This window comes from Palaemon carinicauda, chromosome 18, assembly GCF_036898095.1.
Source record: "Palaemon carinicauda isolate YSFRI2023 chromosome 18, ASM3689809v2, whole genome shotgun sequence".
Classification (NCBI taxonomy): Eukaryota; Metazoa; Arthropoda; class Malacostraca; order Decapoda; family Palaemonidae; genus Palaemon; species Palaemon carinicauda.
In genome coordinates this window covers 20,977,578-20,992,577 of record NC_090742.1, presented here as the reverse complement: position 1 = coordinate 20,992,577, position 15,000 = coordinate 20,977,578, and the positions used below count along the sequence as shown (strand labels likewise).

Below are 15,000 nucleotides of genomic sequence, written 5' to 3'. Positions count from 1 at the left end.
TTTCAACTGGGCTCCACAAGGCACTAGAATAGTTGGAAGACCCAGGCCTACATGGCTGAGTCTTATGAAACGTGAATTAGGAGATGATGAATGGAGAAGTATTGATTTAAAAGCTCAAGACAGAGACGACTGGCAAAATCTAACCGAGGCCCTTAGCGTCAATAGGCGTAGGAGGAAATGATGATTTCTAAGTGGTATTGTAAGTGGACAGTAAGGAATCTTTCACTTAACTAGACTAATTTGGCCTTTCCTTATCACGTATCTACTCAGTTTCCAGAATAAGACCAATGTACTAAAACAACCTATTATTGATAATCAAGGCCAACTTAGATAAACTATTCAATAATTTTGATGTTAAATATTCTTTGTAAAACGATAGACCATCCCAAATATATCTTCACATGTCAGAAATGCATATATAAGCAATGATTTGTTTTGCATATTTCTAAAATGCCTTTCAAAAAAATTTACTTGATGCTTGAACTGTGTCCAAGCCAACCGTCTTATTTGCACTGCGACGTTGGATATAAATACTACCACTACGCTAATTACATACTAATAAAAAATCCATCAACCCTCAAAATACCCATCCATTCGCCTACATAATCCGAGGTGAATCATTATCGGTTTGATAACGTCCTTGCCTGGTGATCGCCAGATTGGGGTTCGAATCCCGCTCAAAACTCGTTAGTTCCTTTGGTCCCTGCAACCTCATCATCCTTGTGAACTAAGGATGCTGGGTTTGGGGGAGCATATATGTCTATTTGCCGAGTCATCAGCAGCCATTGCCTGGCCCTCCTTCGACATAGCTTGGGTGGTGAAGGGCTTGGCCGCTGATCATATGTATATATGGTCAGTCTCTAGGGCATTGCCCTGCTTGATAGAGCAATGTCACTGTCCCTTGCCTCTGCCATTCATGAGCGACCTTTTTAAACCCTGAATATAAACATAAGCAAATTACTGAATCCGCAGGTCGATATCCATGCCTGAAGTCCGTCATGACTTTCACCAGGAGATACAGGAGCTACCTCATAGGAGTCTATTTCCCGAGTCTCATCTTCGTGGTAGTGGCGTGGGCGTCTTTCTTCTGGCCGCCGGAAGCCATTCCTGCACGCACCGTCCTACTCATCACGTCGCTTCTGGCTACCATATCCCTTTATACGGGCGTCCAGTAAGTGTCATTATAATTATTATTATTATTATTATTATTAGTAGTAGTAGTAGTAGTAGTAGTAGTAGTAGTAGTAGTAGTAGTAATATCATCACACTTACACACACATACACATATGTATGTATATATATATATATATATATATATATATATATATATATGTGTATATATATATATATATAGAGAGAGAGAGAGATAGATAGATAGATAGATAGATAGATACATATACAAACACACAAATCATATGTTCAACCAACACGGAAAATCGACAGTCACCATTGCACGGCTCCTCAACTAATTTAAATATCACTATCATTACTTCAGCACTTACTGCTATTACCATCACTCTTCATCACTCCGAAATAAAAGTAATACTGCATAAGTAATAACTTATCTTCTCCAGACAGACAACGCCCCCTACTAATTACACACGTGCCATCGACAACTGGTTCTTCGCCTGCATTGTGGCCATTGCGTCGGCCCTCTTCCAGTACGCAATTATTCTCCAGTGAGTGTTAACCATGCATACTTTTCTTAAACTCATTAGGGTTGTGGTCAGTGTTTGCCAAATGTTAGCGGTGAAATTCCGGTAAAGTAGGTATAATTCTGGTAATATTTCCCAAATACCTCATGTACATATTTCCAATCAAAAATAATTATTGATCTAGTAAAGATTTTTCTAGAAATTCCACTAGATGAAATATTTTTTCTTGTTGTGTGACTCTTTGTTTAGTTATTTTCTGCTAAGTTGGTAAAACTGGTTGTGGTGGCCGATTTGGTTACGTCCCTGACTGGTGAACGCCAGACTGGGGTACGAGTCCAGCTCAAACTCGTTAGTTCCTTTGGTTGCTGTAACCTCACCATTCTTGTGAGCTAAGGATGGGGGGTTTGGGGGAGCCTATAGCTCTATCTGCTGAGTCATCAGCAGCCATTGCCTGGCCCTCCTTGGTCCTACCTTAGGTGGAGAGGGGGCTTTGGCGCTGTCCTGCTCGATAGAGCAATGTCATTGTCCCTTACCCCTGCCATTCATGAGCGGCCTTTAAACCTTTAAACTGAAGCTTACAGGGAAATACTCCTGTGAACCAATGAAAATAGGTTAAACACTTCTAAAGACATTTTTTTGGGGGGGGAGGAGGTGTGCAATAAAAATGCTCCCATGGTTAGAAAAATGCTTAGCTGATGAAAAGACTCTATAATGTATGATTCATACTTGGCCTTTATATGGGATATTGTGTCAAACCTAAAAATAGCACTGAAGAGTGAATAACAGTAAGAACAGTATGAAAACCACTAACATCAGCTTTCAAATCCCCAAAAGAATTTCTACCCTCTTTTCATAAATGTTTATACATACAAGATATACAATACACAGATAGATGAATATTCTATACAAATATAAAATTCATAAATTTTCATAATTTTCATAAGTGTTTAGTCTTTTAATGAATAGGAAAAACAGATATGAGGTGTCATAAAACTTCATAACTAAATTAAATCTGCTATGCAATAAAAACAGGTAAAAAAATATATTCTATACAAATATAAAATTCATAAATTTTCATATTTTTCATAAGTGTTTAGCCTTTTAATGAATAGGAAAAACAGAAATGAGGTGTCATAAAACTTCATAACTAAATTAAATCTGCTATGCAATAAAAACACGTAAAAAAATAGAAGGAAAGACATGGGTGTGCAGCTCATAACCGAGAGTAAAGTAACATTTATTATTATTATTATTATTATTGTCATTGTCATTGTCATTGTCGTTGTCGTTGTCATTGTTGTTGTTGTTGTTGTTGTTGTTATTTATCATACCAATGAGTCAAGCTCTTAAGGATTATTATATATCAATAACTTTGCTTAAGGATTTAGTGGCAGTGCCCACAAATGAGCAGATTTTTTTTTTTTTTTTTTGTACATATATTTTCACTCTCAAGACTACCACTAAATATCTACCCAAACATATTGGTATAAAGTTATGGGATGAAAACTGGTCATAAATGGACCAAGGGGTGACTGATATTAGCAGATGATTCATTCGTTAATTGGGGATACTGGGACTAGAAAAAATTTGTGACCTAGGAAAAAAAAAATTATCAAAATGTAAAGAAGGAAGGTAGGATTAAAAAAAACCCCAACCGGACTAAAATCAAGGAATATAATAACCTAGTTTTATGCACCTTGGCAAAACCAAAGAAATGGCTATAGTCTACTGTAAAAGCCAATCTCAGTAGGTGTGAGAGAATCACGGAAAGTTCTCTGTTATGAATGTTGGTAAAAGAAAGTAAATATGTTGAGGCTGTTAAAATAAGCGGTGTGCATGATGCATAAAAAGATTGAAAGAATGTGGAGTTAAGTGAAAGTGGCCGTTAACGTTCACACACACACACACACACACACACACACACACACACACACAAGGATTGATCCAAAAGTACTGAGACAAGAAAAGAGAAGACAAAAATTGGTGGATAAATGGAAAGGAAGAAAAGGATATAAATTTGGAAAGCACTTGATTTCCAGGAAATGAAAGATTAAAGGCAAGGAGCCGTGTTTACGTAGTTTCGTCTTACTGCTGATGTCATTGCTATTATAAAGAGGGCAATGTTATGTTTTTTTTCTACATTATTTTATATATTCGTATATCTATTTGGTAGGTAGGCTAATGGATGAATAATAAATTTACCTTTTTATCCATGGGAATCAACCATTATTGGGAGAAAAAGCTTCTTGGTCAATATATAGCGAGTCTACATACCAAGCGTTTGCTGTTAGATTGTTAGGTAAGAATAATTTACAGTCATTTTGAATTATACAGCGTCGTGCTAAAACTAGAAAGTGATCCAGGTTAATTTATATCCTTGCCTTCAAAAGGTATAAAATTTTCTCTTAAAAGGGTGTTTATAGAAAGAAAATGGGCTCATAATAGCTTTCATATTAGGGGAGACTCAACAGATAAAGTCTACTATTTAGCAACGAGAAGATTTAGCTCCTGGAAGATTCATAGCTCTCCTGGAACTTTCATTGTCGAATTCTACCACAATGTCAATTTTGATTTGTATCATCACAAATATCAAAATTATCCCTCGTAATGGCCTGAAGAAGAAAGCAAAATAGTTATTTACGACATTGAAGATATTCGAACCAAATTAACTATTGAACAGATGTCAATAAATACCAAAATCTTAAATGTACTCCTTTCAGCTTTGTGTGTGTATGTGTGTGTGTTGTTGTTATTGTTGTTGTTGTTGTTGTTGCTGCTGTTGCTGTTGTTGTTGTTGTTGTTGCGTGGAAGTTGGGGAAGGTAGAGGGGAGCTGGGAGGAGGGGGGAAGAGGTTTTAAAGGTTTAAAGGCCGTTCATTAATGGCAGAGGCAAGGGACAGTGACATTGCCCTATCATGCAGGACAATGCAGAGACCAAGGAGGGCCAGGCAATGGCTGCTGATGACTCGGCAGATGGACCTAAGACTCCCCCAAACACCCCCATCCTTAGCTCACAAAGATGGTGAGATTGCAGCGACCAAAGAAACTCACGAATTTAAGCGTGACTCGAACCCCAAGTCTGGCGTTCACAAGTCAACGACGTTACCACATCGGCCACCACAACCCTAATAGAGATAGTTCTCTGAAACATTTGCTTTTTTTTGGGGGGGGGGGGGTTCAAAGTACTATTTCTAAACCTGGATAGGCTACTCTGGTTAAAGCACGGGGAATAAGTATATCAAGACCAATGATAATTCGAGTCGAAACTACAACAGGTTCAGTGAAAAAAAGAAAAAAAAACACACAGCTATGTTCAAAATATTTTACCCGACCTTTGAATAATTTAGATTAAAAAGATCGGAATACATTTGACTGTATAAAAAAAAAAAAACACACAATAGCATAATATACTTTAACTGCACATACCTACGATGCTGACTTTTATGTGGTGTCTTCTCATTCTCTCAAACAGGATACGTAAAATGCAGGATCCTAAGAGAGAGGAAAGAAGGTCGGTAAGTTAAAAATTATCAACATGAACTCCAAAGAGCAACAGATTGTCCCAATTATTTTCTTTTTTCTTTTGATTTTAACCTTTACAAGTTTACATTTATGTTCTGCCCAGTGATTTATATTTTTTTTTTATTATTTTACTTAATGGATATAAAATTCAAAACTTTGCTTTAATATCACAATAACTGTAGGTTGCTATAAATGTTTCTTATATTTAACCTTTGAAAAGCAAAAATTCATTTAACTTAAGTCATTAATTCAATATTGAAGTCAGACCAATTTATTTTGCTTCCCACAATACTAAAGAACTCTATATCAATAAGCATGAAAAACTATTATGTCATACTTTCTATCCATCTATCTATGGATCTATCTATCTGTCTGTCTGTCTAATAATCCTCATGAACAGCATTCTCTTACTATCTATCTATCTGTCTGTCTGTCTAATAATCCTCATCAACACCATTCTCTTACTATCTATCTATCTGTCTGTCTGTCTAATAATCCTCATCAACACCATTCTCTTACTATTTATCTATCTGTCTAATAATCCTCATCAACACCATTCTCTTACTATCTATCTATCTGTCTGTCTGTCTAATAATCTTCATCAACACCATTCTCTTACTATCTATCTATCTGTCTGTCTGTCTAATAATCCTCATCAACAGCATTCTCTTACTATCTATCTATCTGTCTGTCTGTCAAATAATCCTCATCAACACCATTCTCTTACTATCTATCTATCTGTCTGTCTGTCTAATAATCTTCATCAACACCATTCTCTTACTATCTATCTATCTGTCTGTCTGTCTAATAATCCTCATCAACACCATTCTCTTACTATCTATTTATCTGTCTGTCTGTCTAATAATCCTCATCAACACCATTCTCTTACTATCTATCTATCTGTCTGTCTGTCTAATAATCTTCATCAACACCATTCTCTTACTATCTATCTATCTGTCTGTCTGTCTAATAATCCTCATCAACAGCATTCTCTTACTATCTATCTATCTGTCTGTCTGTCAAATAATCCTCATCAACACCATTCTCTTACTATCTATCTATCTGTCTGTCTGTCTAATAATCTTCATCAACACCATTCTCTTACTATCTATCTATCTGTCTATCTGTCTAATAATCCTCATGAACACCATTCCCTCATATCAAAGGAAACAGCTACCATCACAGTCTTATCCGCAACCAACGAGGTCAAAGCAACTGAAGAAACGAACGAGGAGAAGGAGGAGGATGAGATTGGATGCTGTGCCAAAGTGGACGAACTCATCCGTAGGCAAAAAGCTGATGACAAAGGTCTCGCCTACTGGAAGCGGGTGGAGGTCAGAGTTGAAATGGGAGCGAGGATTCTCTACTTGATATTCTTCTTCATTTTCAATATAGCATACTGGGTCTTCTACCTATGAGTGGTGGTGTTTTTCGGAGGAGTTTGGAAGGGTGAAGCGTCAGAGTTTGTTTACAGATTGAATGTGAAAATGTCTGATACCTCAATGCATGTCAAGAATAAATCTCTAAAACGTAAAGAAACTAAATTTTGTAATACAGTACTGCACTAAATATAAGACTTTTTCTTACATATATACAAAATATGGTGTTTTATTACTCCAGAAAGATAATAGTTATTAATTTATAGAGGTAAAAGGAAAATAGCAACAGAAAAAAATACCTAAAAACCACTACTACTACTACTACTACTACTACTACTACTAATAATAATAATAATAATAATAATAATAAAATATCATAATTATACGGTATTTTATATATGTGGTATTACAGACGAATGACCCTTTATTGTAGGATCAGGTCCTATTTTAGTAGTAGTAATAATAATAATAATAATAATAATAATAATAATAATAATAATAATAATAAGAAATTTAAAAAGAAATCATTGTAATTATTGACTCAAAACATGAACGCAGAGAGCATCTATGAAATAATACTTTGTTGGCACACAAAATATTGTTCAATGAATGCCCCTGTGGGAATACCCCTTAATAAAACGTAATCCTGTGGTTAACCTCTTACATTAGAAGTGATTAATGCGAAGATTTATCTTCAGAAGAAGACCATTGCTATCTTAAACACTTCCGTGGAGGAGCATACTCTGTCATGACAATCACCCATCATTTATTAACTTTCAAGTTAAGAGGCATATTAATTCCAAAGTACTGTGTTCATAAAAAGAAAATATCGTGTTATTAGTATCGTTACTGTTGTTATTATTATGATTATCATTACTAGTGTACCGTAGCCGTTAAAAGGACGTCTAAATATTTAGATACACGCACACAGATTAAACCTTCCCAACCGCTCCCCCTTTTCTAATTATAACCTGCTGGTTCGGCAATTTGTGGGTGTGTGGGGTTTCCTAGTGTTGGCCTACCTCTTGGTGAATCCCCTCTCACCAGGGTATGACTACTCCCTCTCCCCTGGGAGTGTTAGGATGAATGAATGAATGATTTGACGTTTTCTGTCATCCTGACATCGAAGGTAATTGACGCCGATATTGTTTATTATAAATAAAGATTAAAAGAATATTCAATTAAAACCAGAAAAGTATATGTTATAAAAGTTAAATAGCATTAAGAAGACCTGCTTCTGATATAAATTTAAAAATGCCACTAGCATTGTACGACACATCATGTCCAAAGATCTTGGCAAGGCTGAACCTGCCATCCTCACCCCGAGCCTCAAACAGATATGTATTTCTTTCTGTGCTGTAAGTGGGGAATTCAGGCAACAAATGCTTCACTGTCAAGGGTGACAGTAAAGATTATACATATATATATATATATATATATATATATATATATATATATATATATATATATATATATATATACACACACATACATACCAGACACTTACTCTTTGTTATATAATGGATATTATATAATCTATTAAAAAATTTATCAATGACATAATAAAAGCTTTAATTCACTATTTACTAAAGTTCCATAAACTTGATAACCTCATTTAAGGATAAACAACTTGGAAAACCTTCAGCCAAGGAACATGAAATACAGGACGGTGAACTAAGGATAAAAATGTCAACCCTGCAAAAACTGAATTCGTTCTTTGAAAGAAAAAAAAATCCTACAATAACAGTTAGAAAACACAATATTAGAGGCTGTTCCAAATCTTGAACTCAGGTTATATCATTACTTTTATCACCCAAGCTATAAGGCTAATTGGAAAAGGAGAATGATACAAGCCAGTGTGGAAAGAAAATAGCGAAATAAGAATAATCTATGGAATAAAATACTAAAATTTTATAAATATAATAAAACCAGTAAAAACTGAGAAGTCACAGAAGAGTGATATTTAAGCTTCTCATAGCTATGTATCACATATCAACTATATTACATAAACATATTGCAGTGAACATTTTGGCTCTTCATTGTAACCAAAAGGATAATTGTGGGAAATGCGTCTAAATAATGCGCAGTTTTCTACTAAGGAAGCCTATTAAAACGTTTCTTATAGAGTTTGTGCCGCACGTGTTTCAAACACGCTCTTACACTGCAACGGTTTTGATTTTTTTATCTTATCACTCGCTCTTCCAAAGTACGAGCGAGACATTATGATAGTTAGGTGATAACTGATAACTGAGAGGCGAGGTGAATGCAACCAAACTCTATTAAACAATCAGCGAATTTATATAAACCAACTTGCGAGCAAGAGCGTCACAAAAATTTAAATAGGATAAAGCTCATGCTAGCATGATAACACAGGATGGTCTATTAACAGTGGAGGGAAGAGCGAATGATAAGATAAACAATCAAAACCGTTATAATGAACGAGAGTGTATGATACACGTGCGTTACAAGTTTAAGATATTTTTAAGGTTACGCAAATAGTCAAATACCCGATCCAATACAAGGATACTCGATAAATAAGAAGAGGTTTCAAATAAAAAAATTTAAAAAAGCGCCCCTTAAAACTTTTATTTTTTTTTTCCCCTCTGTTTGAGTGTGTTTCTTCTGTTGTTTCTTTTATCCACCTATTTTAACATTACTTATATTATTCATTCATTGTAAACTATAACGTACCCTAAATCTATACAGACTCCAATGATTTACTCATTATCGAAACGCATTTACTCAAAAGAATCGGAAATTTTCGTGTCATCAGTACTCCTTGAAAACAATAACAATGGAATGCAAGGGACAGAACAGTAATTGGCTGCGAACCAAATTGTTTGTACTAATTGGCTTAACTGCTGATGGAGGGGCTTTAGTACCCGATGAACCTGTGGCAACAGTGGGAGGCTTTGAAGGGTAGCGAGTGACCAAGTCCCACAGCATATGATCCAGAGATGGGAGGCTAAGTCATTCTTTCCGTAGGTCTTGCGCCTAGCCTTCAAAATGATATCTTCGTAATAATAGGCAGGCAGTTAATTCTGATAGCCAGGCCTTCTCCATCATGAGCCTCGATACTACACTGTATTCTAGAAGTTTTATTCTAGCTGTGACCAAGTTGTGGAACGATCTTCCTAATCAGGTAGTTGAATCATTAGAACTTCAAAAGTTCAAACTTGTAGCAAATGTTTTTATGTTGAACAGGCTGACATAAGTCTTTTTATAGTTTATATATGACATGACTGTTTTACCGTTGTTACTGTTTTTAGAATGATTTATTGTTAATTTGTTCTCATCATTTATTTATTTACTTATTTCCTTTCCTCACTGGGCTATTTTTCCCTGTTGGAGCCCTTGGGCTTATAGCATCTTGCTTTTACAACTAGGGTTGTAGCTTGGCTAATAATAATAATAATAATAATAATAATAATAATAATAATAACTAGCGGTACCCGTGTAAATTACACGAAATGATATTTTCAATACTAATTACCTAGTTCCTGACCTATACATGTTTGAAAAATGTGATAAGATTTGACTTGTATATTTATTTAAAAAAAAATAGCAATACATGAAACAATTTACAAAACTTCTTTATATACAATATTTCTAGTAAAGGTAGTTCCTCTTCTCTGGCCATGAGTAGAATTATTCTGAGGACAAATTTTCACTCTTACACTGTTCATAGACCTTGCTCTTAAGAACATAAAGTTGTCCATGAGTAAAGCAAGGTTGTGGTAGGCGAAAGTCTGTCCTTGAGCTTTATTAATGGTCATTGAATATGATAGGCGGACGGGAAACTGAGTAATGTCTAGGAAGATTTGAAGCAAAGGGTGATCAGAATTATGAGAAATCTTTCAAAATAAAAACGGATTAGTCATTAAACGAAAAGGCCCGAGATTAATTTTATAATTTACGTTATGGAAATTAATAGAACTCAATTTTTTGTCTAATATTTAAAAAAAAAGTCAGGTGCTAAACACAAAATTGGGACAACTATATAAGATGTGCTATGGTTAAGTAATCAAAGTCTAATGTGAATTTGTAAGAGTATACCATGAAATTATTTCCGTTTTCTTTAAAGCGTGACACACGAGTATACCATGAAATTATTTTCATCTTCTTTAAAGCGTGACACAATCTAAATAACACAAATGCTATCGTATTGATATATAGATAATAATATGAACGGCTGTTCATGAATATGCGGGGCCCCAGGACGGGTGGATGAGAAGGGTTTACGCAAGGCCTAAGAAAGTCTTTGGTTTACGTGTAGGGTTGCCAACTACAACCAAACCTTTGTACGGTAGTTGTCAGGAGCAATATTCGTCAATGCAAGGTCTGTAGAATTCTATAGACCTTGCTTGATGTATGACCCAAGCTTAAAGGTGAACTGGAATGATGGGCCCTTAACACAGATGACGTCAAGTAAGATAAAAGGAGAGGAAGTTATTAATGAAAACAGGAATAGAAAAAAGGGAAAGTAAAAAAAAAAAAGACCCAATTCATAAATAAAAGTGCGACACATGATGCTGGGAATATTGAAAAAATACATACGTTACCAAAGCCTGTTATATATGAAGTATATTATATATATATATATATATATATATATATATATATATATATATATATATATACATATATATATTTATATATATACATATATATACACACATATATATACACATATATATTTATAATATATATATATATATATATATATACATATATATATATGTGTGTGTGTATATATATATATATATATATATATATATATATATATATATATATATATATATATATATATATATATAAAACGATGTCAATAAGGGGACCTATTTATACTTCAATAATTCCTTTCAGTAAGCCAAGATCGACAACACAAATTAAATAACCCATGACAGACAAAGACTATCCATTACGATATTCTAAAACTTGTAAAATGGTGTTCCTATAGAACACATATCTTTTTTGACTAAAGGATATTTAAGTGCTACTTAAATAATAAATATATTATGATAAAAATATACGTAAAAATAAATAAATGTCTTATCCCATGCAGAGAAACAAACACAAAAATACGGACCAAAATGGAAAACTTAAACACGAACCGATACGTAAAAGATTAACGCCCTCACCAACGATCTTATGTTTATATTCAGCTAATTATGATTCAATGGAATTCTTAAGGATGCCCTCGGGGACTTAACGTAAAGGTCTTACAAAAGCCCAGAAGAATAATGAATAACTTTGGAATTAATAAATAAAAACCAAAGAGGCTACAAAAATATTCCGTAAGCTATAAATTAAATTTCAGACTCGAAAAAAAGATAGATCTGGTTATAATTAGGCAATTATTCCGGAAAATATTCAACAAAATAAAAAATTCTCTCCATAAAGGAAAACGGAATACAAAACCAAAGGAATATCGAAAATATGCTAAATGATATACGCCATTTTAACTCTAAACATTGGTGCTTATATTAGATGGATCTGACTATCTGATACCGAAAAATCCTAAGGTCGCAATTTCCTCAAAACACAACCAGAGGAACAACTCTAACTTTAGGTAAGATATCAACAAGATATGTTAGCAATGTTCTAGTAAACACAGACTATCTTATTATCTTACTTTTGGGCAAGGCTCTTCCTTAAACAGAGTATCTTGATATCTAACTCTGCTGGCAAAGCGATAACGAGCAAAGACTATTTTGATAGCTATTTGTGTAAGCAAGGCTCTTGCCAACTAATAGCCTCTGCATAATTACTTTGTGAGCAAGACTCTTTCAAGCACAAAATACTTGAATAATTAACTTAACAAGTATGGTTCTTCTTAGCGCAGACTATCTTGATAAACAACATTGCTAGAAAAGCTTTTATAATCAAAGACTACCTTGATAACTATCTGTGTAGGCAGGGCTCGTGTCAGCGGACAGAATGTTAATAATTAGCCTTGCATTAAAGTTTTTTCTTTAAATATCTTGAAAACTAACTTTGTAACCAAGCACAAAATACTTTAATAATTAACTTTGCAAACAGAGTTATTATTTACATAAACTATCTTCATAACTAAATTTGTTGGCAAAATTCTTATCAACACAGACTATCTTGATAACTATCTAAACAGGTACGACTCTTGCTAGCTGTGAACATCTTAGTAACTAGCCTTGCTGATAAGCCTCTTGCAAGAACAGACTAATTCTAAAAATAACTTTGCATGCGAGTCTCTTTTAAGCACTTAGTACTTTAATCGTTGACTTTTCAAACAAGTTTCTTATAAGCACAAACTATCTTCATAACTGACTCTTATAAACAAAGGCTATCTTGATAACTATCTGTGAAGGCCAATTTTTTCAAGTAAGACTCTTTTAAACAGAGAATACCTTAATAATCAACTTTAAAAACAGAGCTCCTGTCACCATAAAATACTTCGATAAGTAATCTCTCAGGCGAAGATAATGCACATATAGACTATCTTGGATAAGTAATTTTTCCAGCAAGGCTCTTGCAAGCATAAGGTGTCTTAACAAATAACTGTGCAGGCGAGGCGCATGCAGGTAGACTATCACGACAGATAACTTTGTGTGCAAGGCTCTTGCAAGCACAGATTAGCTTAGTAAATAATTTTGCAGGGAAACCTCATACAGGTATAGTCAATCTTGATTGCTGACTTTGCCAACAAGATTCATGTAAGCACTGCGTATCTCAATAACTTTGTAAGTAAAGTTTATGCAATTACAGACAATCTTGATATTTAACTTCACCAAAAAGGCTCTTGTGGACATAGTCTACTAATAACTAACTGTTGTAGGCAAGGCTCAAGCAAGTTCAGACTATCTTGATGGCTAACTTTGGGAAAGAGGCTCTTGCTAGCATAAGAGTATTCCTAATGAATCATTTTGCAGGCGAGTCTCATGCAAGTAGAAACCTTCTTGATAGCTAACTTTATCTGCAAGGCTCATGGACGTAGAGATTATCTTGGTATTCAACTTCGCCAGAAAGGCTTTTATGAGCATAGAGTATCTTAATAACAAACTTTGTAGGCGAAGCTCATACAAGTAGAGATTACTTTGATAGCTAACTTAGCCGACAAGACTCTTGCAAGCATAGAGTATCTTACCAGACTACTTTGCTAGCGAGGTTCATGACAGTGGAAAACATCTTGACAACAGACTTAGCCGACAAGACTCTTCTAAGGATAGAGTAACAAAATGGCAAACTTAGCAGGCAAGGCTCAAGCAAGTAGAGACTATCTTGATTGGTAAATTTGCAACCATGGCCCTTGTAAGCGCGTATTCAAACACAGAATAGCTTAATAGTTAACTTGAATGAGAAGGCTCTTGTGAGCATAGAGTATCCTAATAACAAACTTTGCATGCCAGGCTCATGCAAGAAGAGATTATCTTGATAACTAACTTGGGTAGGCAAGCCTCTGCGAGCACAGTACCTTAATTAAAAAAAAAAAAAAAAAAAAAATTCTGCAGGTAAGGCTCATACAAGTAGAGACTATCTTGATGGCTAATTTTGGAAGAGTTCTTGTGAGGATGAGAGTTCTTAATAAATAATTTTCCAAGCAACGTCTATGCAAGTACAGACTATCTTGATAGTTAACTTGAACAACAAGGCTCCAAGCATAGAGTATCTTACAACAAACTTCGTAGGAAAGGGTCATGCAAGAAAAGACTATCTAGATAGCTAACTTTGTCAACAAAGCTCTTGTGAGCATAGAATATCTTGATAACTAACTTTGCAGGCAATGGTCTTGTAAGCATAGAGTGTCCAAATAACAAATTATGTAGGTAAGATTCAAGCAAGCAGAGACTATCTTGATAGCTAACTTTGCAGGCAAGGCAGTCGTAAGCGTAAAGTATCTACCTAAACTATATAGGCAACAGTCATGCAGGCAGAGACCATTTTGAAAGCTAACTTTGCCAACAAGATTTTTATAAGCACATGGTATCTTCATTACTAATTTTGTTGGCAAACTTCATTGTAAGTACAAACTATCTTGAAAGCTAACTTTGAAAGCCAAGGCTCTTCCAAGCACCGAGTATCTTCTATTAAATAACTTTGCAGGTAACAGCTTTACACGTAGAGACTATCTTGATAGCTAACTTTGCAGGGAAAGCTCTTGGGAGCATAGCGTAGTTTAGTAACAAACTTTGCAAGTAAGACCCATACCAGCATAAACTATCTGGAAGGCTAACTTTGCCAACAAGGTTCTTATAAGCAAAGATTATCTTAATAAATAACTTTGTAAGCAAAGAACATGCATGTACAGACTAGCTTGATATCTAGCTTAACCGCCAAGGCCCTTTTGAACATATAGCACTTCAATACCTAACATTGTAGGCAAGGCTCATGTCTTGACAGCTAGCTTTGCAAGCAAGGCTCTCGCAAGTACAGAGTATCTTCATAACTTTGCTGGCGAGACTACCTTGA

General features: G+C 34.8%; 1 protein-coding gene and 1 long non-coding RNA gene across 2 annotated transcripts in view; one reads left to right on the top strand and one right to left on the bottom strand.

Moving 5' to 3' along the window:
* The window catches only part of LOC137657690 (glutamate-gated chloride channel alpha-like), a 3,697-nt gene extending 2,014 nt beyond the window's left edge, over positions 1-1,683 (top strand). Inside the window, exons 3-4 of the mRNA XM_068392090.1 lie at positions 973-1,171; positions 1,575-1,683. Coding sequence (XP_068248191.1) covers positions 973-1,171; positions 1,575-1,683 — 308 coding nt within the window. The remainder of the gene's footprint in view (positions 1-972; positions 1,172-1,574) is intronic.
* The window catches only part of LOC137657691 (uncharacterized), a 477,521-nt gene that overhangs the window by 92,233 nt on the left and 370,288 nt on the right, over positions 1-15,000 (bottom strand). The window contains exon 4 of the long non-coding RNA XR_011047190.1: positions 5,081-5,146. This is a non-coding gene — a long non-coding RNA (uncharacterized lncRNA). The remainder of the gene's footprint in view (positions 1-5,080; positions 5,147-15,000) is intronic.